Consider the following 25,573-nt stretch of genomic DNA (forward strand, 5'->3'; position numbering starts at 1 on the left):
CTTTGTCTCTATGTGCATATTGTAGGCAGAGTGATTTTAACAGCAACATTGGAGAAGTAAAGCACACAAAGATTGCCATCAATGTACAGACAAAAATCCTGGCAAAGCAATTTGTACTTTTTTCAATCATGCTGTTTTAAATAGAGTTTTAAGTTGACATTGATCTTTTAAATGCTTTCATCATCAATAGCTTTAACAGAAGTCCTTTTAGTAGGACATCTAATTGTCATATAGGCATCACACATAAGGGTTTTTTTCAGTGGAAGCAGTAGCAGTGCAGGATGAAGCAGTGTACAGCTGTGGTAGTCTGCCAATGACTTGACTTCTTTTTTAATTCTGCCTTGCAGTGGAGGAAGAAATATTACAGTAACTGGAACTGGGTTTGAGCTCATCCAGTCTTTCTCATTGGTGATATATGCAGAGCGTCCAGAAGCAGGGAGGATGAATCAAAAAAAGGTAATTTTCTTTCTTTTCCCCCAAAGGCATAACACTGCATGTACAACATACAATCTGTTCAAAAACTGCATATAAACTTTCCCACTGGACTCCACTGGGCTTGGACTGAAATAAGGTTTGAACATATTTCTGAGTCTGTTCAGGGTGTTCCTGTGGAAAGTCTCGACTTTCCTACCGTCTTGCCTTACGTGCATTTGTACTTTGCAATATTCTGCTTTAAAATTAATTTCATTCAATATAGATAAGGATAAAAGATGTATTTCAGAATTTGGAAGTGTTTGTTTTTTCTTTATCTTTCTCCTTCTTCTCCCCATGCAGCCATTAGCAATTTGCCTGAAGCAGGATCTAAATCTAGACAATGCAGACTACTCAGCTTTGCACAATCAGTGTCTTTTCTTTCCTGACATTTCAATGAACCAAATCTTCTTTTCTTTTTTTCTTTTTTTCTTTTTTTTTTTTTTTTGCTTCATGCATATTCCACCTGCAACAGGTCACAAAAAGTTGTGGAAAATAGCATTAAAAAAACTCCTTCTTGCATCTTCTGTTAAGAGGAACAGATATTGCCAATAGTATCAATTTCCTCCTCTTCTAGTGAAGATCACAATTTATTTGATTTAGACCTAAAAGTGATCTTCCAGTAAGAACATTATAAGACTCTTGCTAAGGCTGGCTCTTCAGTGTAAGACTGTCTTATGATCCATAAAGAGTTTGTAATGAGCATGTTTTGAATCATATGCATGACTCAACTTTTAGAGGATGCCAAAGCCAACTGGATTGGGGTACATTAGAACCATATCCCTAAAGATTTTTAAGAGGAAAACTGACTACATTTTTTAGGCCATAAACTTCAAAAGGTGATTATCTTGATAATCTTGACTCCCAGGACAATCTAAAATTCTATTTAGCATTCTTTACAGTGTTTATCAACATTTCTTACACCTCCTTTTATGTATACTCAGCCTGTTAGCTTAAGTCAGCATTACCTATAGCACACATTCTTCATTAAGACTTTGCAGACTACTCAGCTTTTCTAATCTTTTTGTTTACTTTCACTCACATGGTGATATCAAAAATGTTGGGGAGAAGCTATCTAGTTGCATTGAGTTATGAAGTGAGAAACACAGGTGGTGATAGAATAAATATTGGGGGTTCCTATTAGTGTTGTTGCCTGTGGTCGATGTTACTGAATGACTGAATGTGTCAGGGTAAAAACATTTGTTGAATTGGGGATGGAGAATGGGTGAACTGAGTTGTTACCTTGAGTGGTTAGGTAACAACTGTTGAATTTTATTCCAAAATTTCACTTAATGATTGTATTGAAATCTAGTGAGGTATTATATAGTGTAAGCAGAAAATAATTGACCCAAGCTACTCAAAGGTACAGAAGATGATCAGGATTAAGGGTGACATGTTAACTTCCTAATCTGAGAGGAATCTGATGGTAACAGTCCAGTGGTAAAGAGCCATTCAAATTGGAGGCAATGGAAACTGACCCATAGCCCAAGCTTCTTCTGCAGGCAATTGCTGGAATAAAGTGAATCAATGATTTATTACCATCAACAAATTTATTTCATTTTCTTTTTCAAAAATATTTTATATTGTGGTATTTCTGCTGTATGGAGAGGATATAAATTCAGTGGTTTTATTTCTATGGTCTAAAGTTATCAACAGTTATGTAGAGAAAGGAATCAGACTCTAAAATGTGCATGTTCTTCTTCTTGTCTTGTTTCTTACAGTTTTATGGAAAGGTTGTTACAAGACTTAATGAAACCACGGTGGTTTTTTCTTCCCCACCAATACTGGAAGACCCAGAAAACTATAACATTACCACTGTTATTCTAATGGATCATTATAAATTGGTTGTAAAAAATGAGAGCCACTCCTTTGCCTATGTTGCAGACCCAACTTTTGAAAACTTCACAGATGGCATCAAAAAACAAGTCAACAAACTTATTAATGCAAAGGTAAACTTGTCAAAAGTTGGTGCTTGCTCATTTTGTCCTTGAAGCATGTATGGAATTTTTCTTTCGTTTCTCAAAGCCTTAATAGACATTTGGTGCCATACCTCAAATTCTTGGTAGAGTCCCTTACCTCTGCTAGATGATGAACATTGGCAGCCCCCCTTTTCTCCCCACAGCCTTTCTCAGAAAGAGTTCCTATCTTTTTTAGCTGTACTTTGGGTTTGCCGAGGATGGCCCCTCCTGCTGAGTCTGGCATTTGCATTTGGAAACGCCCTCCCCAATAGACCTCCCAGGAACTGGAAGGGGCATCTCATCTCACACCAGGAAGGAAGGGAGGGGAATCATATAGTTCCCAATCACTCTGCTGTTCTGTAGGCTGCAGGGCAAATCATATCTGCTGCTGAAAGGGATCCAAATGGAAAGTTGCAATTCAGGATTTCTTGTCCTCCAAGACTTTGTGATGATAACTCAGCTTTTTATTTTCTGTCTAGGGCAGTAACCTGAACAAAGCCATGACAATTGATGAGGCCCAAGCTTTTGTGGGTGATGAGCCTTGCAATATAAAAACTCTGACTGAAACAGACTTATATTGTGAGCCACCAGAAGTACAGCCTCAACCAAAGAAACGGCAGAAGAGAGATACCATCAATAATCTTCCCGAATTCATTGTACGTTACCTTTTCTGTGGAATTTAGTTTCATGTATCAATAACACTGTTACAGTGCCTCTTGGCTGAATTAATTTGTTCTCCACAGTTGTTGTAGTACTGTGAAGAAACTCTTTGCAGTTCTTTCTTCCTCCAGCTTCTGCCTACTGCATAAAAGATGTCACACGTAAAGAGCAGTCTCAAGGCTGCCAAATACCTTCATTATATAGAAATGTAGAACTCCAGCCAGACAGACTTGGGATTTTTCTTCCTCAGCTGAGCAAAATTAAATTACTTCATGGAATAAAGTGCTAGTGACCCAAAGTCAGTTTAAAATATTCCAAAGTATTTCCTTTGTTTGGAAGTTTGAGCTAGAAATTCACTTGTGAAAATTACTAAGAATTTAGAGTGCAACTGAGAAGTGGACCACCTTACATTTGCACTTGTTGAGACAAATGTCTGTTTTTATCCAATTAGGTAAAATTTGGACTCCGGGAATGGATCCTTGGAAGGGTGGAATATGATAACCGTGTGACTGATATCCCACTGAATCTAATTTTGCCACTGGTACTTATTCCTATGATAGTAATCATCGGCATTTCTATCATCTGCTACAGGTAAGTTCTTCTAATTAGGTGCTTTTGTTTTCCTAAAGCTTTCAAGGTACTACCTGATTGTTTTCAGCTCAGTCTACAGAAACTATCTTCATCTTTTTTATGAGCTGCAGAGTTTAGAAAAGAAGTTACAGCTGGAAATATGTATGAGCACCAATTTATTCCTCTCACGCATGCCAAATTCCTTGGTGTCAGTCAGCCCAGTCCCTCCTTTATATATAAACACAATTGGTCCCAGGCTTCCCAAGTAAACAACTGCAGACTGAGTTGCACACATACCCTTTTGAAATGGCAGCTAAAATTGCACTTGTGGAGGAGATAACTTATGGATAATTTATTCTGTATAAATACCCATGAACATTTATGCTGCCTCAGTCAGCACTGTAGGTTTGAGCTGGATGGTTTTTACTACGGGGTCGGTTTTGTTTTTCCAGCTAAATTACCCATGCACAAACTTCATTATTAATGTCAGAATTCATGCTTCATAAAGGGCCAGAATATATGTCTGTTTTTGACTACTTAAACCAATTTTAAGGTTAGTAATGAGGGCCTCATACTGTCCCTCAGGAAGGGGTGGATTTCACTCTTATGGTACATATCAATACAGCTGAAGCATGTGCTGTACAGTTCTTGTGAGCCTCCATCAAACCTTCTGAGTTTGAAACCAGACACTGTCCTGGGTGGCTTAGAGCCAGTACAGGACATGTTGCAAGCAATCCTTGCTCAAACTGACTTCCTGTACTTGATATATGATTGAAAGCATTTGTAACTACTTCTTACTGGATTTCAAATTACTGGCCCAAGTCTGCTTTGAAGCAACCAGCCCATGATAGTGCCAAGTCGCTTTACATGGAATGAAGATTTTGGCCTCTGTTGCTGTTTTTCTCCTCCATTCTCTTTCTGCTGTATTTTAAAAAATCAAAGCCATGAAAATTTCTTCCATTCCTTGGGCTTCCCTCTCAGAGCTGTTGCAAATTATTTACTTTTGCATTTTGTAACCTTTTTTCATTCTTACCTCTGTTCCATAAAGACGCAAGAGCCAACAAGCAGAACGAGAGTATGAAAAAATTAAATCACAACTTGAAGGCCTGGAGGAGAGTGTCAGAGACCGGTGCAAGAAGGAGTTCACAGGTATTACAGATATTTTCACTGCTGTGGGTCCTCTTCAGCAATCAAGACATGCTGGAGGAATGGTGCTAGCTCACTAAAACTGTCTTCTGGGAAGAAATAATCAATACATTTTAGTAGTCTTCATTACTGGCATTGACATAGAGCAGGTATTTTGCTATTATGTATGAGAGAAGTAGATAAAATAAAATAGGTACCTGAGGTTATTAAAATAAATTGATTATTTCAGTCTAAAGGAAGAACAGAGTTAGAAATTTGGAGTAGAAACTAGCTGAGATTGGGATTGCTTATAGTTATTAATATGATTGGTTATTAACACAAAGATAAGAATGCTTTATAGTGACTAACATGCACATAATATTTAGCACAATGATTGTGTGTACAATGTATGCACATTAAAAACTGTTTTCGGAGCTGCAAAATTTATTTGCAGCCATCAGCATACAAAAGGATAATTTGGTAAGCTCACAGGAAAAAAATAGCATTTTACCCTGTTCACCATGGGAAAATCTTAAGCTTGATTAGGGGAGCTAGCTAATTGTTCTGTGTAAATGTAGAGGCATCATCCCAGGGAAGGCAGCAGGATGTGTGAAGGCTCAGCATTTTACATGTTGGACTACTCATCACAAAGCTTAAATTGGGCATCTAAGTGCAAACTTTGCAAATATTGGCCTAAATGATTACCATGAAATGTCACCTCATTATCTGAATTATACTTGCTGTTGGGTCATGTTGAAATAATCTCTATTAAAAAAGTACCCACATGCTTTATTGCTATAGAGAAAACCCTATTTCATATTGACAGTGGCTAAAAAGCAAGATTGAATAAAACAGCAATTTCAGGTTTGAGTTTGACATTAATTTAAGAAGTTCTGAGTATCTCAAAGATTTCGGCCATGCTGGAAGCCTCCCTCAGTCATTTTTTTTCTGGTATTTCTGGGACAGGATGTTCTATACTTGTACAAGCTTGCTTTCTCTGGAAAACCAACTCCTTCCAGGTTCTGGACACAAACTAGAAGCAAATGTTTGAGTCAATCCCAAATGGGCTTCATTCCAAACTGTGAAACTTCATTTCAAATCCTCTCACAGTTCAAAAACATTTTGAACTGTGAGAGGATCTATCAAGGTTTTCCCTCCCTCTCTTCCCTCTCCCTGGGCACGTCATACCCATTTCTGAAAGGAGAAGGTACCTTTCCCTTGCCAGGACAAGAGTAGAGAGTTACACATTCCTACTGCCTGTTGGGTTGGAAGTTTCTTCTCTGCTCCACGAAGCACAAGCATCGGGGGAGTAGAATGCACATCCAAGGAGTAATCCAGTTCCTAAACTACATCCACTTTGACTTACAGTTAAATGAAACACTGAAGTCAAAGCACATTCTGGTTCCATACTGTGAAACTGTAATGTCAACAGCACAAAGTGCAAACTCTCTAAAATACACAAGAACAAAGATAGCCAAGGAAGGGGACAGCAGGAAGAAAGTTCTAATACCACACAGAGGGAAACAAGAAGATTCTTTGTCCCTCATCTTTGATGAATGCTATAAAATAAGAGGCAAATGAATGAGTAAGAGCAATAAAACTCCTGAGACAATAGGTTGCTATATTAATTAACATGGTGTTCCAGTCAATCAGCAATATTGGGTAATTGGAAAGCCTTTAGCTAGAGTAGCTGCTCCAAAGGATGATTCTCTAATTTTTGTCCCTTTTAAAAACTTCAGGCTTTTGAGTCCCACAGAAATATTTCCATTCATTTCAGTGAACCATTTAACCTTCTTCCTTTCTGCCATCCCCTTCCTTTTTAGTAAATTAGCTTGCTTTACACTTTAAACCTCTCTTTCCTGGACTGCTGTGTTTTTAAAATAACTATCTGTACTAAGTGGACTCAGAGGGTATAGAATATGGATTGGGAAAAAAGAAAACTAAAACTAAAACAAGACAAAAAATATTGCAATGTCTTTTTCATGTTCTGTACTATAAACCTACATTCATCTATATGAGCTCACTCAGATGCCATAAAGGTCTTTTTACAGATAGGCAACAACAAGGAAACCATCAGTGCTAAAGGCAATTATCCTCATGTCACCAAAGGATAAGCTGTGGTTATAGTTAATAGGATGATTGTTAAAAATAGCAAGAGAAAATGTGAGATGAAATAAGTTTTTGCTGCTGAGTTGCTTTTTCACTATTACAAGGCACTCAAAGACCTTGTATTGCCTAAAAACCTGCAGAATTTTTAAACTGAACCGTTGAACTATGTTGCATATTGCAGATCTAATGATAGAGATGGAGGATCAGACAAATGATATCAACGAAGCTGGAATTCCAGTACTAGACTACAAAACGTACACCGACAGAGTCTTCTTCTTGCCCTCCAAAGATGGAGAGAAGGATGTGATGATTACAGGAAAGCTGGATATTCCTGAGGCCAGGCGCCAGACTGTGGAGCAGGCTTTGTACCAGTTCTCCAACCTCCTCAACAGCAAATCATTTCTCATTAACGTGAGTACTGAACTAGATGCACCTTGTCTCTTAGCTAGGCACACCTGTGTGTATGTGTGCAAGACAGAAGGTTTGCAAGGTTTGCAAGCACAACTGAACAAAAATTAATAAAAATAAGTGATTTTCATGTGGTTCTGATTTCACAGTAACCACTGCAGATATGTGGCATCACAGCCAGAGGTTCATGTTGGATCTCACATTTCTGTGCCAGGTCATGCAATATGGAGTTAGTGAACATTGCAGTGGCTGTAAAAAGCAGGTATTTCCCAATCTGGCATAAAAACTGGTGTTACAAGTTTGGTTTAGCCTTTTAAGAAATGTGATCAGAGAGTGCTGATTCCATCCTGGCTCCTCACAGGAGTCACTTGTGGACAGCCATCTACCAGAATCTCTGCCCCAATGAAGGCAGAGGCTCCTCAAGTGGCCTATTCAACAAGAATGATGAGTGCTCACAGCTGCTCTGAAGAGACTTATAATTGCTCACTCTCAAAAACAGAAGCTCATTGTCAGACACCTAAATATAGATTTAGGCTTCTAGCTTTTTCTCTTTTTTTTTTTTTTTAATGAGAATCTACTGCTGAGCTAGTTAATGGTAGAATTAGAGTTCATGGCAGATGAGAGCACATTTACAGGTGTACTTACATTAGTGTCTTTGTAATTTGATGTGAAAGGACTGGGAATTTGGGGGAGAGGGGAGTTGATTTTCACTTTTAAAATTGTCACAGAACACTATTTTACATTTAATTAAAACATCCTTTTTAGATAAGCTTTTAGAGAAGTATATAAGCATTCCTTAGGTCGGTCTAGTACATTGTATATCTAAAATCAAAATTTAGGCAACATTTTTATATAAGTTCTTTCAAACTTCTGAAAACTTTTTGATTCAGCACTTAGGAGATTTAATATTAAAATAATATTGCTTGTCTTAGTGCAGACAAGTATTGAGGTTCTTCAGAAACCTGTAATCTGACTTCATTTTACATTTTCTTTCTTTTTCAGTTTATTCACACACTGGAAAACCAAAGGGAGTTCTCTGCTCGAGCTAAAGTGTATTTTGCATCTTTACTGACTGTTGCTTTACATGGAAAACTAGAATACTACACTGACATCATGAGGACGCTTTTCTTAGAACTGATGGAGCAGTATGTTGTGGCCAAAAACCCAAAGCTGATGCTAAGAAGGTTTGAATGATTGTCATATTTTCTGTATGTCTCTGGCTTTCTGTAAATGTGTTTCTTTTACGGTGTGACTGTGGTAAAATGCCAGCTTTCTGTAAAATCAGAAACAACTTGGCACAAGCATATTGGCAAGACTAGCCCACCAGGAGCAGCTGTGGAAGGCACCAGCAGGATGCTGGACAGGACTGCTTATTCAAATACTGCGGTGTAGAAACACCTACCTTACTTTGAAATACCACACTGAACATTTAATTTACTTTTTAATCTAACTTTATTCCAAATGATCCAGCATTTATACCACACATCACCTCCATAATGAGCACACACAATCAGCTGCATTGTGCCTTCAGCGAGGGCTTGCTCTAGTGTTTTAACCCAGCTGTTACTCCCAATAAATTTCAATAGATCTTGCTCTGTGTATGTTGTAGTTTTGTAATCTGTAGGTTGTTTCCCAGTAACTGCACAACTGGGTTAAGTTTTTAGCTCTCACAGTGCAGACCCAATTTAAGATTTTGAATAAAGAATGTGTGCTTTTCAGCAGTGAGATGAAGGCACCTACTCAGGACTGATGAGCAATACAAAGCACTTATCATAAAGCAAATATATGCTTTCAAGACTCTATAGGGAAATCATTGCATTAGGAGACTTAATGCAGTTAAGCATGTAAAAAGATTATATTTCAAGCAAGCAGTGGTTTTTGGGTTTTTTTTAAGCCTTGTCATTAAGTGCCCTTGCTATATTCAGGGTTGGTTATTTTTTTTTCAGATCTGAAACGGTTGTTGAGAGAATGTTGTCTAACTGGATGTCTATTTGTTTATATCAGTACCTCAAGGTAAGAGTTGAAGTCTGTTGCCTGTGTTTGGTTTTTTTTTTTTTTAATCGGTAATAATTAACAAAGCTGCATTTGTGTATGTCTTTTGATTTTCTTTTATTTCCTTTTCTTTACACAGGATAATGCTGGGGAGCCTCTTTATAAATTGTTCAAAGCTATCAAACACCAGGTAGAAAAAGGCCCAGTGGATGCAGTGCTGAAGAAAGCAAAGTATACACTGAATGACACAGGCTTACTAGGAGACGATGTAGAGTACACACAGCTGGTAAGCAAAGCATGATTAATAGATTTTAAAATCATTTTTTATTTTAAAATTAATTCCTATAGTGTTAAGTCTGTACAGAGTTTTCTAGACTACTGTGAACTGCATAAAAACTCTGGTCATGGGCAGGATTGTCGGTAGCTTGACCAAAACAAGTCTCCAAGTAGGAAAACAAAATTATAAAGTATTTTCTAAAGTAAAATTCAAATCCTGCCACTGCAGAATCCATTTCATTTAATCCCTTTCATAATTCTCAGTTGGTGTGAAAAGTGGTCAGGATGTTTGGCTCCTCCCCTTTTCCCATCTAAATTCATTGGCAATTGATTTTTGCAGAATTCTTGCACTGCCATTTTGCCTGAACTTCAGGTTTTCTCCCTTGTGATTGCTGCTGATCAGCATACTGAACAGCATTTTAGAGATCATTTTATTAGTATACCAGATTGTGCTCCTCTGCAGTCCTGTGAGATGGCTCCACAATCTCCAGAACACTTTATGAACCTCTTTCTACATTTTTTTCTGTGTGAGTTAAGATCTCCTGACCATGGGCAGCCCAACTGGCATTGAAAGTAGTTTATTTCCTCTCTGGGAAATAATTCCCTACAGTGCCTCTACAGCCAGTTTGGAGACCTGTGTTAGTTGCTTCAAGTGGGAAGAAATGGATATTCCTGGCAAGGGAACTCAACCTCTACCTCTATCTGATCACCAGTGCCATGGTCTAGTTCTTTTCTATTATGAATTCTACTTTAACTGGATTCTGTTCACTGTCAGAAATTTCAACCACTTTTCAAACATACTCCAGAACACAGATTCACCGTCCTTTTGGAAAAACTCAAGCAGCCCACTCCTTAGCTCTTCAGGGAGTGTAAAATCTAGTGTTACTCTTTCTGACAGTCTTGCTGGTTTTCTTCAGGGTACAGTGTAGTGAATATCAAAGATGGACAGGCTGTCCTTCAGAGACCAATTCATGATTTTTTTCCCTTTCTAACTTCTTTTTTATTGACATGTTAGGAGTCATTTGTAGTTGTCTTCAACTGAGAAAGATGCAGTGACATATATGCAGCGTAGAAAAGAAATTTAATAAAAAGCTTTATTAAGCCCTTGGTTGGGGGAAAAAAAATCACCATTTTATGTAGTCTGAAAGGATTCTGATGGGAGGGCTGATAGGAGTTCTGTAGGACTTGGAGTCATGGAGTCACCACACTGTGACCTTAGAGAGTAGCTTGATGAAGAATGTGTTGAGCAAGAAGAAATTTAAAGTTCAACTGATTAGTTTGAGTAGTTGAACTAATTGTTCAACTAATGGGGATTAGTTCAACTAGTTGGGGATTAGTTTAGGTACCATCTTTATAAGTGCCACCCACAGAAAACACACTGACTGGCAATGCTGGCTATAATTTTTGTTGTGTATGGAAAACAAAATTTATTTGCACTGTACATCATGTAAGTCTTAATGGCAATAATTCTTTATTTAGTCTGTTTCTTTTCATTTAAAAAAGAACCTGCAATTAAGCTATATGACTCAGTGTGAATCAGAAAATTCATGAATGCAATCAGATATGGGCACAACACACTTATTAGCTAGATTTAAACATTATAATATTGTACAATAGCAGTATTCGGTCCACACTCTACCGATTTCCCATCAAACAAATACTTTTTGTATGTGCGTGAGTGGAAGTTGATGAGATGTATGTATATGTGTATATACATATGATAAAAGATTATGGAGGGGCTACTATTACCATTAGTTTTTGGGATCTTTGGCATGATGATGATGATGATGCTGTGGTAACCAAACAGTTAGGGAGCATTTGTGCACCAGTGTAGGTTAAAGCATGAGTTAATTCCTTCACTTCTTCCTGAAAGTGAGACAAGGTGGGTAAGTACAGCACAGAGCAGTTGTCTGCTCTCTAATTGTTCTTATTTAAAAGATGAATCTGTTTTGCATCACTGGTTACACTGACATGCTGCATACTGAACCAGCAGCAAAATCATGTCTAATTACCATAAAGCTAATAGGAAAAGGAAGGTGAAATCTCATGATTAGTTTGAGCATTCTGTCAAGGGACAGTGCAATCATGTTTAATTTGACTGCCGTATGGCATAGCTTTTCTTCACTTTTTCAAAATACCAGCCATGCAAGTTTATTTCTGAGGTCTGATGTGATAAATTCAGGCATTGTGGTTGGCAGGACTGTATGTGTCTGAGAGCTGCAGTGCTTCACATGTGCCTCACCTCCTAAGTTGCCTGACTGGCAAAAGATCCACAAGGGCTCTAAGCTGTACTACTGATTCAGCTAGTGAAAGAAAGATGCTTTTTATACTATCTATTTGGGCTTTAAATTTTTTTTCCTGTCTGGGGAGGTATTCTGGCCATGGTTTTCATATTTGTTTTTTTCTATCTTGAAACTGACACTTACATAGCAAAGCTTCTTTCAAAAAAATCACTCTAGATTTAGCAAATTACAGGCTTTCAAGAAATTCTCTTTAACATTAAGAAAATCATGACAATACTATCAGAAAACAGTAATAGTTAAAATGCTGGAACTAGCATAAGCTACTTAGGTGTATTCCCTGCAGCTATTAGAGTTATTAGGACAACAGTAGGCAGTAAATGAGGTATTCAAATACACAAGATTATAGAAATTACTTTTATATGTACATAATGTGTGTGTGTGTGTGTGTGTGTGTGTGTGTGTGTGTGTGTGTGTGTGTGTTAATAAACAGCTGGTAACAGGAAGTAAAATTTTGGAGAGCTGAGCTACTCATTGCTCATCAGTTGAGCCATGTTAAATTACCATATGTACAGAAGTAGTCTGCTCATCTTTAAAACCACTGCCATGAAGAAAGCATAAAGGAAGGCAAAAGCACATAATATTTGAAAGTTCAACAAAGTACAATTCAAATTATTCTTGGGAACTCATGAAATTTAGGCACTGCAATACTTGGCCTCTTTATGTTTATATTATCAGGTTAAATGTGAAGCATGTAATGAGTCAGTGGTCCAACTGCTTTGTTCTTGCGTGTTTCTCTTTAATAAACTCCCAAGACTTAATAATATTAGCATATTAGACATGACTAAATCTACTCTGTATCTTTTCTGTCTTGTTTTCGTGGGAGAAATTAACTGGAATTTATGATAGCTGGTTGGCTGCATAACAGCAAAAGATCCTTCAAATAATCTATACTCCCATTGCAAATATGCGTTGCTGTGCAATAATCATTGCATGGTGAATTTCATATACTGTTTGCATTGAAATCACCCAGAGGAACAGATTCAGAGGTAATTCAGCACTGATTTGCCTTAATAACCCTGTACATTCTTTTCTTCACAGACAGTTAATGTATATGTGCAGGAGGGAGGAAATGATTCCATACCTGTGAAAGTGCTCAACTGTGACACCATATCACAAGTGAAGGAAAAGATAATAGACCAAGTCTATCGAAACCTGCCGTGTTCTCAGTGGCCAAAAGCTGACAGTGTAGTTCTTGGTATGTAGCTACCTGTGATACTATATTGAACAGCTGAGATCTGTTGTGTGTCTTTTTATTTTCTGGAAAAAATGTCTGTAAGAGGATATTATTGCTTGGTTATTGTTTGGCTTGTTGTTTGGTTTTTTTTTTTTTTTAAAGCTCAATTCATGTTCAGCTGAGTGGAAAAATACAGTATTTTGCAGCAATCTGAATATGCTTTAAAAATTAATATTTTCTTATGAGTTACATTTTTTGACTCTTAAAGTTTTGGTATACTGTCATCAGCATTGCAAGAGCCTGTTAATGATTATTGGCACAAATGAATTCATGTCTGACAGAGTCAGTATCTCAGGTACTAATTAATGTGATAATGACAGCATGGATAATTAACTGATGGAGAAGTAATGATGCAATTTCAGAAACTGGTACTGATTTTTAGTTGCCTTAATGATGGTTATTCAAAAGAATTATAACTTACAGGAACTGCACTTTTAGGAGATGATGTACCACTTAGTCTCTGAAATCATCCTCCTTGAAGGCTTTCAAAATAGCTGTTCTCTTCTTGACAAAAAAAAAAAAAAGGAAATGGTGTTCCTTAAAATGCCTAATAGACTCAGAATTAAAGCTCCAATTGATAATTTTTTCAATAGTTTCATTACTGCATTAATCTGAAAGTAGAAGATTAAATTCTTGCACTTCAGAAAATCCTAGTAAATCCCCTAAAAATGTCTTTTCTATTCCATGAAATCCTACTCTGTTTGGGACCAATAGCAGATCTTACTATATATATTTATTGAATTCTATGAGAAGGAATTAAAGTTTTTATGGAAGATAATCAGAAGTCATATGCATGGTTAGGAATAGTTCATGCAAACTTCTGTAATAAAGACCAAATGATTAAGCAATAAAAAACACACACTGGGGCATGTGCTACATTACTTCTGATGTTCCACAATGTGTCAGTGGGCCTGTAAAACTTCCTTGGAGTAGTTTGTTTTGTTTTGGTTTGGGTTGTTTTTGGTTTTGTGGGTTTTTTTGTTTTGGGTTTTTTTAATTGTTTTTTCTCACTTTAATTGCCCCTTAGAGTGGCGTCCAGGTTCTACTGCACAGATCCTCTCAGACTTGGATTTAACATCCCAAAGAGATGGCAGATGGAAACGTATCAACACACTAATGCATTACAATGTAAGGTGTTTCAAAAATATTGTTCACACCTGTTACCTGTTTTCTTGTAATAAATAAAATCTTTATTTGTTTATAGAGAAATTTCAGTGATACATAGAGGTTGCCCAGAGAAGATGATAAAGAATCAAAATTAAAACACAGGTCTGAGTCTAGTCAGTAAAAGGTTTGGACTGTGAAAGACTGGGTCTAGGCATTCTGCCTAAGCGTTTTATATAATAACACAAAACCTAAATGCCAGTACCTTGGTTTCTTCAACATTGGAGTATCCAAATCCAAATTCCATTTTGAACATTCAACTTTTTGCTGGGCCTCATATTCATCTTTTCTTTTCTCCACCACTTTCTACCCCTGAGAATTGTCTTTGTCCTTGCTGTGCTGCTAAATAGATTTTGAGTTGGTCTGCTTTGTTCAAAAGCCCAATCAGGAGAGCAGATGTTGATGTTGTTGTACTGTCTGGTTTAGGTTTCATACTGTGCACTCTACCATGCACTTATCTTTCCTTTTTATGCTATTTATTGCTTTCTAACAACAGTTGATCCTGATTGGGAAAGAGAAAAGTTGGTTAGTTTTCCTTAAGAAAACAGACAGGTCTGATTCCTCATTATAAACCCCATTTTTGTCCAGAGAGCACCCACACCATGTTGAGGAACTATTTAAGCCTCAAAGTTCTCCTAATGTTTCAGTAATCTCAGAGGAGCTGTTGATGGGATCTCTTAGAGAGTGGGAGGGAGTCTGTTCTGAATTGCACAGCCAGTTGTCCAAAGAGCCTAGGAAGGTTAGCATTTGTCAGAAATTCCCTGCAACCAATCACAGAAACCCCAGTTTAGGGTTTAAGAAAGAGGTTCAGTAACACGTGGTTCTTTTGAAAAATATCTCTGTGTTTCTATTTCCAAAGGTCCGAGATGGTGCCACGCTCATCTTATCTAAAATGGGGATTTCCCAGCAGCCAGAGGATAATCAGCAAGATGTCCCAGGGGAAAGTAAGTGTCTTGTGGCTTCCCTACCTCCCAAGATGATCAGAAGTCAAAACACACATAGTGATGCTGCCATTTTGATTTTGTTTATCAAGCACTTCCATGGAGCTAGATATTCCCCACCAGACTATATAGAGTTTATTTGTTGTGTTACCCACTGTACACTTGCAATGGTTTTCTTTGCCCTCATTATAAAAGTCTTAAACCCTAGGACTCTAACCATAATTGCTATGAGTCCATGCCCCAACTTAATAGAAAGCACTCTTGTTAAACATTTCCTTCCATATTTTGTTTTTTAATCACACTACATCTATACTCAAACTGTACATTTCATCTTCCCAGAGCTTTATCTCTTTTTCTCCTTTCTAAAGCCTTTACTCACTTTCCTCTTCAAATTTCTTTCACTTCTTATTAGACTGAGAATTAAATGCAGTGTTCTAGATGAAGCACAGTGGAGACTAGCTCCCCTCTCCCATAATGAATCTGATGTAATTTTTTGTAGCATTTCTTACAACTGTGTTGCCTTGCAAACTCATCTCTGTACCTCCAGATTTTGCGTCTCCCTTCCTTTTGAGTGATGTTTCACCAGCTATGCTAACTTGTTTTTCCCCAGGGCTTTTTAGTTGACTTTGATCGTTCCATGAATTTTGTCTCTTTATTAGATACACCATTTTTCACAATTCCTTTGCTCTTTTTGAGGTTTTCAATCCTCTGTAAGTGAGCATCAGGAATTTCCTTGTAATGTTTCTTCTCTTTCACATCACTAATGCATCTGCTGTATTGCTGTCTGCTATAGTATCCTGGACTTTGCAACACAGAAGAAACCTGTTAACTTGCAACCCATCTTAAAAGCTTTTACTTTTGTGTGTTAGTATTCTGTCTAGACCAATTTTCTATATTTCAAAATATCTTGAGACACAATAACCATTACAGCCTTGAATGCACTCAGATTTTTATGGCAATATTTACTTGTGATTATATGTTCTTTGTCACATGTATTTCCTTTTCAGTTTCTCTGGGGTTTTTTTATCCTTATATTCAGTTATTTTACATGAGGTAGAAGTTAGATTTATGGAACAATAATTGTTGAGATCATTCTTCCTCCCATGAACTCATTTGATATGCTTTTCTCTCTAGCACTGATTGCAAAGGCCATTACTTCACCTAATAGTTTCATTCCTTTAAACAGATTTACTGATCTTAGATTTAATACGTTTTGAGGGCTGGGCAGTTAAACAGGTTGGAAACAATATGCCAGAAATGTACATTTTTCAAAAAGATGGGTCTCAGCTGATAGCTCTGACAAATATGGCTATTTAGCAGAAAGGTTCAGACTTTCATTTGTTTTGAGTGTTGGACAGGAAATTAAGATGGGCAGAATTACTTACTGTTTACTTTTTACTCTGTCCTCCTGGATCCTTTCTTTTGTGACTTTTTTTCCACCAGAAAGAAGAGTCTTCTAATGGTCATGTGTACACTGCTGCTGCTATCCTCACTCTTTTACAAGTGCTTGGCATAGCTGGCCAAGCAGTGACTGTTCTGTCACAGCAGGTGCTGACCCAGCATGTTAACTTAAAAGCCATCCAGTTTAATATAGAAGGCAGTGGAGTGCAGCCAGGCAAGGTGCTGATTCCTAGTCCCTGTTCAGTTTGCCTGCACTGGTGGCTGGGGCTATGGTCACCTCACCTCTACATAAGTGGAGTGGGCTGTGAATGGAGCCTGGTGGTGCCCTTAACTTGCTTTGCTTTCTTGATATAGAATAGTGGTCAGCCTTCTGTTCTGCACTGCCAATCTTCATCCTCCTCACCTCTCTACCCCTGTGGCAGGCAGTAGAGGACCAGATCCGGTGTTTTTCTTTTTTCTTAGGTTAGGTTTTTTTCCTTTCCTTCTTCTCTGCAATTATATCATTCAATATGATTCAGTATGATGAAGCTCTTTGAACAAGCATAATCTATCTGTACTCCAAGGTGAATTCATTAGTTATCTGTGTGGCATACTAAATTGTAAAGGAAAAACAGACTTCTGGGGACAGTGCTGTCACACAAAGGCTCTTGCATGTTAGAGAAAAGTCTGCAGAGAATTCAGATCCCAAAGTATCAAGTGCTAACAGCTTCCACCGTGTTTCTTCTCTACACCTGTCTTGCACCATGGTAGTGTACAAATTTGGGATGACAGTGTTTCATGCCAAGCTACCCTGCTTTCTTTAGCACTGTAAGGTCCTCAGAGCTATCTGGTGCCAACTTGTTCTCTTGGAAAGCTATAAAATGTTACAAAGCTGGTACAAAGTGAGAGCCTGCTGTGACCATGATTTGTGAGACACTGTGTATAAAAGGGAGAGGAGAGGATCAGAGGCTTCCCCTCCCACACATACACATTTATATGGCACAGGGATTTACAGGGTTTGAATAAACAGAAATCCTATCCTGACTATGAATGAGGCTTGTGACGAAGTGGATTTCCTTTTATTCAGTCTCATTAACTTGCACCTTCTGCATTGAGAAGTGTCAGCTGAAGCCATTGACTGTCAGCCAAAGTAGGAGGCTTTGCACCAACTGAAAATGTAAAACCATGTTCAGAGATGTTGCTCTAAATCCTGGCATTGCTTCTGTGCTGCTTTTATTCAGAGCTTTTAACAGGAAGACACTGGAAGCTGGAGATTGTGACAAATTAAATGCAGCATCTTTTGCTTCTGGAGAAAATAAATGCAGTTACTAATTTATATCAAGAAGGAGAATGGTTCCAGTGATTTCATACTAGTATTTCTGTACTGAACTATAAACCAAAACAACACATTCTGTTGTTTTGGTTGTTTTTTTCCTGATATTATGTTTTGGGGAGTTTTTTTGTGTGTGGTTTTTTTTTGTTGGTTTTTTTTGTTTGTTTGTTTGTTTTTTGTTGGGGTTTTTTTCCCTTTTAAAATTATGAATAAAAATAGACACAGGGTTGCAGATCAGAAATACTAATTAGCAGATCTGTTAGGGCAGCCCTTCCTCCATCTCCATGGAACAGTATTCATGAGGTAGGGGAGACTGGAAGGAAGATAATTTGCTGCACGTTGCAAAAGGGGAAAGGTGCTGCATTGTCTGATGTTTACATCATGGTTCCTACCACTGTAACTAGTGAGCACAGTCAATTTTTGCCATTAACACTCCCCCCAACACCCCAATAATTTTTTTATATTGGCCAAAGAATGTCCAAGGGCCAAGACAAAGAGCTCGGGGGGAAGCATTTGACCCCCTGGACACAATCTTCTTCCTCCTTACAGCTTGATGCTTAGTGCAACTAAGGAGATAAAAAGGAGGTATTTCCCCCTATCTTTTATTTTCTTCATTTTCTACTTTTCCATTGAGGAAAATATCATCTCATAAAACTGTTATTTTCTCTTAGCAACCATATTGCTAACATGTTTTTTTGGTCCATGATCTGAATTTCTCTTCCTCTTTCTTCCTGCTATTTATAGCAATGAAGTAAGCTCTTCAGGTTGCAGAAGTTCATCTGCTTGAGCTGTAGTCTCTTGATCCTTACTCTCCTATGAAATAACTACTATTCCACTAGTAGCCAATTCTGCTGTTGCTAAACAAACACAGAACAAACTCAGCTGCATGTAAGAGCCAGTGATCTCAGTGGAAACCACTTTAGCAGTTTCCTCTTCTGTCCAAAGCTAAACTGGACCATATACCATCAGGAGGGCAAAGAGAGAATGAATTCCTTTGATTCAAAGCAGGAAGCAGGAGTGTACTAAAGAACTGACATAAGGCTGGAATATAGTTTCTGGTCTAACTGCATGATTTGATCTGTTAATTTCCAGAAGTGAATAACAGGAGATGCAAAACAAATTCCATACTTCATGCCCAGCAGTGGTTCTTACTGTACTGGCAGATGATTGCTATGAATGGCATCTATTGTGAAATCACAACTGCTTCAAAATAAAGTGATAGCTTTTATTTTTTCTGGCTTCATTCACATGAACTTCCAAGTTGAATTAAGGACTCTCAAAGGACAATGTGATTTAATGTGGGATTTATATTTCTTCCCTACCTTGTTAAAAAGAAGTAAATGTCCCAGAAGACTGCATAACTAATGCTTTTCATGAGAATATATAAAGTAGATTCAAGCAAAAGTGTTGGCTTAGCCAGATTACTCTTAAATGTTATTTTCCCCTGTGATGTAAAATATTAAATGTACATGCAAACGGGGAAATTCAATGTAGCTGTTGAGGAACTTAGTTAATTAACTATTATGGTCAAAGTTAATGCAATTAAAAACTGATATTCTGTGCTGTAACTGGGATTCAGTTATGTTTAGAGGTGTATATTAAGGCATAAAACTTAGCAGAATGCAAAATAATTTGTACAGCAGGGCTGAATCACAATTTTTATGGGAAAAATAACTTTCATATTTTTAAGATGTCAATAATTTTAAATATACTGATTCAATAACTTCCACTGGAAAAGCACCATTGATTTTAGGGACTATGCAAAATTTCAGGAATTAAAGGAAGAGCAAACAAAACTAGGAGATTTGAAAGTGACACAGAAAACCTTTTCAAGGAATATTAATGGCAAGTTAAAACAATTGTATCATCTCTTTTAGAGCTGTCTGTAACAGAAGCTCCTTAGGCATGGAGTTTGAGCAATAGTGTGATGCTGAAATGCAAAACTGCTTTTATGCACTGTGTGATTGTTGGTCCAAGCCCTGGCACTGGGTGCAGGGCCAAGCTCCAGGCAGCACAGTGAGGCACTGTAACCATCCATTATCATCCAAGTGCTTACTCCTGTTTCTGCTTTATTGTAACAGATTTGATGTGAGTCTCTCCCTCTGGTTTAAACTATGAATACTGACAAACAATTTTTTTTTAAATCTTATTAGAATGTATATGAATTTGCTTCAGTCATTATCTCTGGCTGCTGAAATTCATGTAATCGCAGTGAAGGGATGTATTTTTCCTCCTCTCAACTACAAAGTCAAGTGGTGCTTATCAAAGCTGATAAAAGGAAAGTTTGAACTGAGGTACCATACTTTGAGCTCAGCAAGTGGAGTGAAGATGTGAATTGTAATGGTTTTACCTAGAGAAAAGGTTGTACCAGGTTGTACCAGGAGTAGGCTGCAATTTGTATTTCTGTGGTGGCTATGGGGTCAGACCTAGCTAAGATTCTATAACTTGATCATGTCTTTGAGAATTCACAAAGAAGAAAAGAACTTAATTGTGTGGACCTCAAAACATACACATACTGTGTTTACATGACTGTTGTGATTTAGGAATGGTATTATTCAATTTAGTCTTCTACCACTCCAAGCCATGCACTGCTTGCTCGCTTCCCCCTACACCTTCCCTTCCCATCCAGTGGGGATGGAGAGGACAATGGGAGACACAAAAAGAAAAATCATGGGTTGAGATAACAATTTACTAGAAACAGCAAAGAGATGAGAAAAGAAAACTAATGACAGTGGATATAAGAAAAGAAACATTATTGCTCACCATAGAAACCCCCAACAACAGACAGTACCTGACTGCTCCCTCTGTTATGCTATTCCACTGAAACTGGCATTACCCCACTGCTCCCTCCACACTTACTCCACTGGAAGGAACCCCTTCTCCCCAGAGGAAACTCCCTTCTCCCCACCTGTGACAATGACATGAGGTGATTTAGAACAACCTCCAGGTCCCAGCCATGACTCCTCCTGGCTACTGCAAAAATTATCCCTGTCCTGGCTTGAAGTTTTCCTATTGCGTGATTCTTTCCTCTCCCTTTGGTCTTGACAAAAGCAAGTTTTTTTCAGCTCTGTGCCACTGAACATTTAGTACTTGAGTTGTGTATGTTGGACAGGAATAGAGTAATCTAGATCCCTTTGACAAGAGGACAGGTATGTTAAGGATAGGGAACATGTATATATGTATATGATTACTTTTGTGTTGCTGTTTTGGGGTTGGATGTTTTTTATAATTATTGCAATTACTGTTTCTAGGGCATGCACTCCTGGAAGATGAAAACAAGGTCTGGCATCTAGTCCGGCCAGTGGATGAAATGGATGAAGGGAAATCAAAGCGGGGCAGTGTGAAAGAAAAAGAGAGGACCAAAGCTATTACAGAGATCTACCTGACCAGACTTCTTTCTGTGAAGGTAGGACTCAGATGTGCTGTAGTTAACTTTACTTCTATAGATTTTGAGATACAACTGAGGCAATACGTGCAAATATTAGTCATGTGTTCATCTGCAATTTGGAATATGTGCCATGTACATACAAGCTGGTGTTCAAGGCTTCAAGTGATTAACATGCCCTGAGGAGATAATGTACAACTCCTGCTCAAAGCTGAGAACCACGATTGTGTGATCGTTAAATAAGGATTTTCCTTGCAAGACAAAGATGGATATTTTGCTCAGTGCCACCTGTTTAGATAATACTTTGTTGGGTTTTCTTTTGAACTGAATGCTTTATAAACTTCTATATTTCCTATAATATTTCCCTGTTCTTGTATGTGATCAATGTTCCAGTAAAACCCGAAAAAAACCAAGTCTCCAAATAATAATAGTGCTTTTAGAGAATTTTTAGTGCCTATACTGCAGAATTGATAATGAGAAAAATAAATTTTTAAACATTTCTCCATGGAGAAAGAATTAGAATTTACAATAATGTGTTTAATGACCACAAAGTCAGGCTCCTTTTGTGAAAATGATGTCAGTCTGGCTCCAGCTAAGGCCACTTGTCCAAGCATGGAAGTGGATATGAAGGAAAGTCTTCAAATAGATGACATAGACTCAGGATGAAGAACCAAAAAGACGCTTGCATCCCTTTCTTCTGATAATAAAGCCACTGCTTTGTATTCCCAATAGCCATTTTATAAGTTATTACCAAGTCTGGAGCTTTACTGACTCATAAAATGTTGGTGAGGTGTTACAGCTGAGATCACATCTACCCCTTCAGCCCTGGGACTTGTGTGTTCTGGCTGAGAGTAGAATGTCTTAGAGCTCCTTGCCATCTGGGTCCCTTTCCTGTTTGGAGGCTGTCAGCTGGAGTATGGTTGGGAAGAGGATGCAGCCCTTCAAAGGTCCCTGTAGGGCCAATCAGTTGACTGGGGATGAGCTCTGTGTTGCCTCAACAGGGTCCTCTCTAAAACAAGGGGACAGTCTCTGAGGTTGCCATTACTAAGATCCAGGCAGATGCCAGAATCCAAGAACTTCTTGGACACTTCACTTCTGGACACTTCACTCCTTGGGCTCTGTGGATCCCATGAAGCTGAGTCAGACTGGATGTCTGATGAGGCCCATCTGCTTGCCCTTAGACAAAAAGGGCAAGTGCTCATAGCACTTCTTCCTCTCAGTCTGTCTTTAAAAATTGCAGTGCTCTGCTGTCAGAGAAACTGGATGTGGGAAGCTGCAAAACCTTTAAAAAGTGGCTAAAAATTATTTCATGTGCACAATGATCCTGAAGGGTAAATGTAGCAACCAATTTCCTCTTCTTCTGTCAAGCAGAAGGCACACCTTGCTGTGCAAACCATAGGATTTCTGGTGAAGTCACAACCTTTGAGTCTAGAACATAAGAAGGTCTTTACTGTGTTGGCAGTTTACAAATTCACTGCTCTAAGAAATTGCTTACTTTTTGTCACTCTTAGCACTCAGGATAAAGGCCATCAGTGACAGCAAATGGATTATGTCCATAGGAATAAAAGATGCTGAGTTCAGCTTGTAACACGAATGAAACTGATTTTTTAAAATTTGCTTTTAGGGGACACTTCAGCAGTTTGTAGATGACTTCTTTCATAGTGTGCTCAACTCAAACCATGTGGTACCACCAGCTGTGAAGTATTTCTTTGACTTTCTTGATGAGCAAGCAGAAAAACATGACATCAAGGATGAAGATACCATTCACATCTGGAAAACGAACAGGTACAGTATGAACAGAGTCATTGCAGAGAAATAAGAGTATAATTCCCAGGTATATACTAACACTCTTACCATAAATCAAAGTAAATTTCATTTATAATCCTCAGAATTTTGAGATAATATGTTTGTGTGATGAAAAAGATTCCCTGTAAGCCTAGAAGCGGCAAAAAATGAAACCGGTTTACCTATGGGATTGTCACTGGCAGATTTACCATATTTTACTTTTTGTCTTTCCTCGGAGAAGAGGAAAGCAAGAGACAAATGGGACCAGATTTACCTGTCAAATCACAAAATCTAACACATACTACTTGATAGTTTCTCTGACCATGCATACATTCTTCCTTGCTCTTTTGGGGCACTCAAGATCCTTCTCATATGAGTTTTTCTGAGAGTAAAGAGTTGGTTTTTAAGCATGGAACCCAAACAAGCTTGTATAAACATTGAAATATAAAATTAAACATCACTCTTGTGAGGAGATGGAAATGCAAAGCCCATACTTGATTTCATGTGATTTTCTTGTTGTAGAATATTTATTGTGTAAAAAGGATTATTTATCTTTTTCTTTGCTTTGTAGCCTGCCTCTTAGATTCTGGGTAAACATACTGAAAAATCCCCATTTCATCTTTGATGTTCATGTTCATGAAGTAGTGGATGCTTCCTTGTCAGTCATTGCACAGACTTTCATGGATGCTTGCACAAGAACAGAGCACAAATTAAGCAGAGTAAGTGATTTGCATTCTACATCCTGACTATGCTCATGCCTGACGAGACAAAAGGCATCCTCACAGACAATACCCATTCTCTGAGGAGATACAGCCTTGATCGTTTCTTTTTAGTTTTATAATGAAGTTAACATTTCACCACTTAACAGGTGGGTGAACTGTCAGTATTTCTGTGTAGTCTGCCAATTGATGCTATTGAAAAAGCAGAAGATAGCAACTGCTTTTATAAAAAGCATGTTTAAGAACTGATTATGTCAGGTCCACCAATAATTTATTATCACCTTGCATTGATACGTTTGTAAAACTCAGCAGTTATACCATGTGTAAGCACCATCTTTTTATTAAATAATCCCACCTTTGTTAATAAGTATCCAAATGTTAATATCTGTAAAGCTCAAGTGTATGTGAATATAAAGGCTTGATCTTACATTCTTGACTTTCTTTTGCTTCCTAGAAATGTTCATAAATACCTACATTTTTCCATATTCTAAATTTTTCAGGATTCTCCAAGTAATAAATTACTTTATGCGAAAGAAATCTCTAACTATAAGAAAATGGTGGAAGAGTAAGTATCAACTCTTTTCATGGTTATTCAGTTGTTGTTAGGATTTTAAGCCTGTGTAAGAAGAAAAGGGAGTGCTGATATAGTCAAAGTCAGCTGTCAAATATTAAAAATTTTACACTCAAAGGTTTAAAGATCCCCTTGGTGGTGGCATTGGCAGAGTTGAAATGGAGCTCCATTAGGACCCAGTGCATATTCTTGTCTGTACAGACAGAAGAAGAGATTTATTCAGAAGAAAATATGAAGCTGTTTTCTGCAGTTTGCTACTCACATGATCTATCTAACAAATGCTGCACTTCCAGAAGTCAGTAGAGACCAAATCCTGAAAACATTTTCATAAACATTCCTTTTTTCTGTCTCTGACTTTATTCATTTACAAATTGGAAATTCTGTTAATATCATGGAAGATCTGCCACACAAGAAAGCTCTTGACAGTTTTAAGACCTAAAATAATCATTATCTGCAATTATAGATTTTTTTTTCCTGTGGTACGTTCCTATACAATCAGGTAAGATTTACCTCTACTGCAAAAGTACTAATATTGGAAGGCAGGATTGCTGAAGGAATCATTGGTCTGTCATGTCTTCTTCCTGTGTTAGTAAGGAAGCATGTTTGAAATAATGGCAGAATTACCAGAAAGAAACAGTTTCTTTTCCTAACTGAAACTCTTTTTTAATCTCTTGCAGTTACTACAAAGGTATTCGTCAGATGGTGCCAGTGAGTGACCAAGACATGAATACCCATCTAGCAGAGATTTCTAGGGTAAGAATAAAATCCATTTTTTTGTAGTGAAATTGGAGCCAAGTATAATACTGGGTTTTTTTGTCTTCTCTTTCTATCTCAACAAATGGAGTCTTTTGTATGTGCAAATATCAGATGATTTCATAAATCTCTGAAATACTCCTGTTCATTGTAGTCATGCCAATATTTCAACCTTTGAAATGTTGATTATTGAATAGAATCAAGAATCCTTATTGTCACTAATCTATCTGAGTTATGCAGGGAATAGAGCACAGTGTTTGAATTTTTCAGAGCCATTGTGGAAAAATTATACACTCTTGAACTGTGCTTTCACTCCACAGCATATAGAGGATGTTTAGCATTGATCATACTGACAATGAGTAGTGACTGAATTCACAGTGCTACCACAGCAAAAATTAGATTCCAGAAATTAAAGAGGAGGCATGAACATTAAGTA

At 37.7% G+C, this 25,573-nt stretch overlaps 1 protein-coding gene across 1 annotated transcript in view; it reads left to right on the forward strand.

Moving 5' to 3' along the window:
- PLXNB2 (plexin B2) overlaps positions 1–25,573 on the forward strand; it is a 251,723-nt gene that overhangs the window by 219,818 nt on the left and 6,332 nt on the right. The window contains exons 21-37 of the mRNA XM_066550678.1: positions 348–456; positions 2,193–2,420; positions 2,909–3,085; positions 3,541–3,680; positions 4,708–4,808; positions 7,075–7,304; positions 8,304–8,485; positions 9,248–9,314; positions 9,433–9,579; positions 12,911–13,067; positions 14,134–14,234; positions 15,130–15,214; positions 21,176–21,330; positions 22,934–23,094; positions 23,666–23,813; positions 24,314–24,378; positions 25,062–25,137. Coding sequence (XP_066406775.1) covers positions 348–456; positions 2,193–2,420; positions 2,909–3,085; positions 3,541–3,680; positions 4,708–4,808; positions 7,075–7,304; positions 8,304–8,485; positions 9,248–9,314; positions 9,433–9,579; positions 12,911–13,067; positions 14,134–14,234; positions 15,130–15,214; positions 21,176–21,330; positions 22,934–23,094; positions 23,666–23,813; positions 24,314–24,378; positions 25,062–25,137 — 2,329 coding nt within the window. The remainder of the gene's footprint in view (positions 1–347; positions 457–2,192; positions 2,421–2,908; positions 3,086–3,540; positions 3,681–4,707; positions 4,809–7,074; positions 7,305–8,303; positions 8,486–9,247; positions 9,315–9,432; positions 9,580–12,910; positions 13,068–14,133; positions 14,235–15,129; positions 15,215–21,175; positions 21,331–22,933; positions 23,095–23,665; positions 23,814–24,313; positions 24,379–25,061; positions 25,138–25,573) is intronic.

This window comes from Molothrus aeneus, chromosome 5, assembly GCF_037042795.1.
Source record: "Molothrus aeneus isolate 106 chromosome 5, BPBGC_Maene_1.0, whole genome shotgun sequence".
Classification (NCBI taxonomy): Eukaryota; Metazoa; Chordata; class Aves; order Passeriformes; family Icteridae; genus Molothrus; species Molothrus aeneus.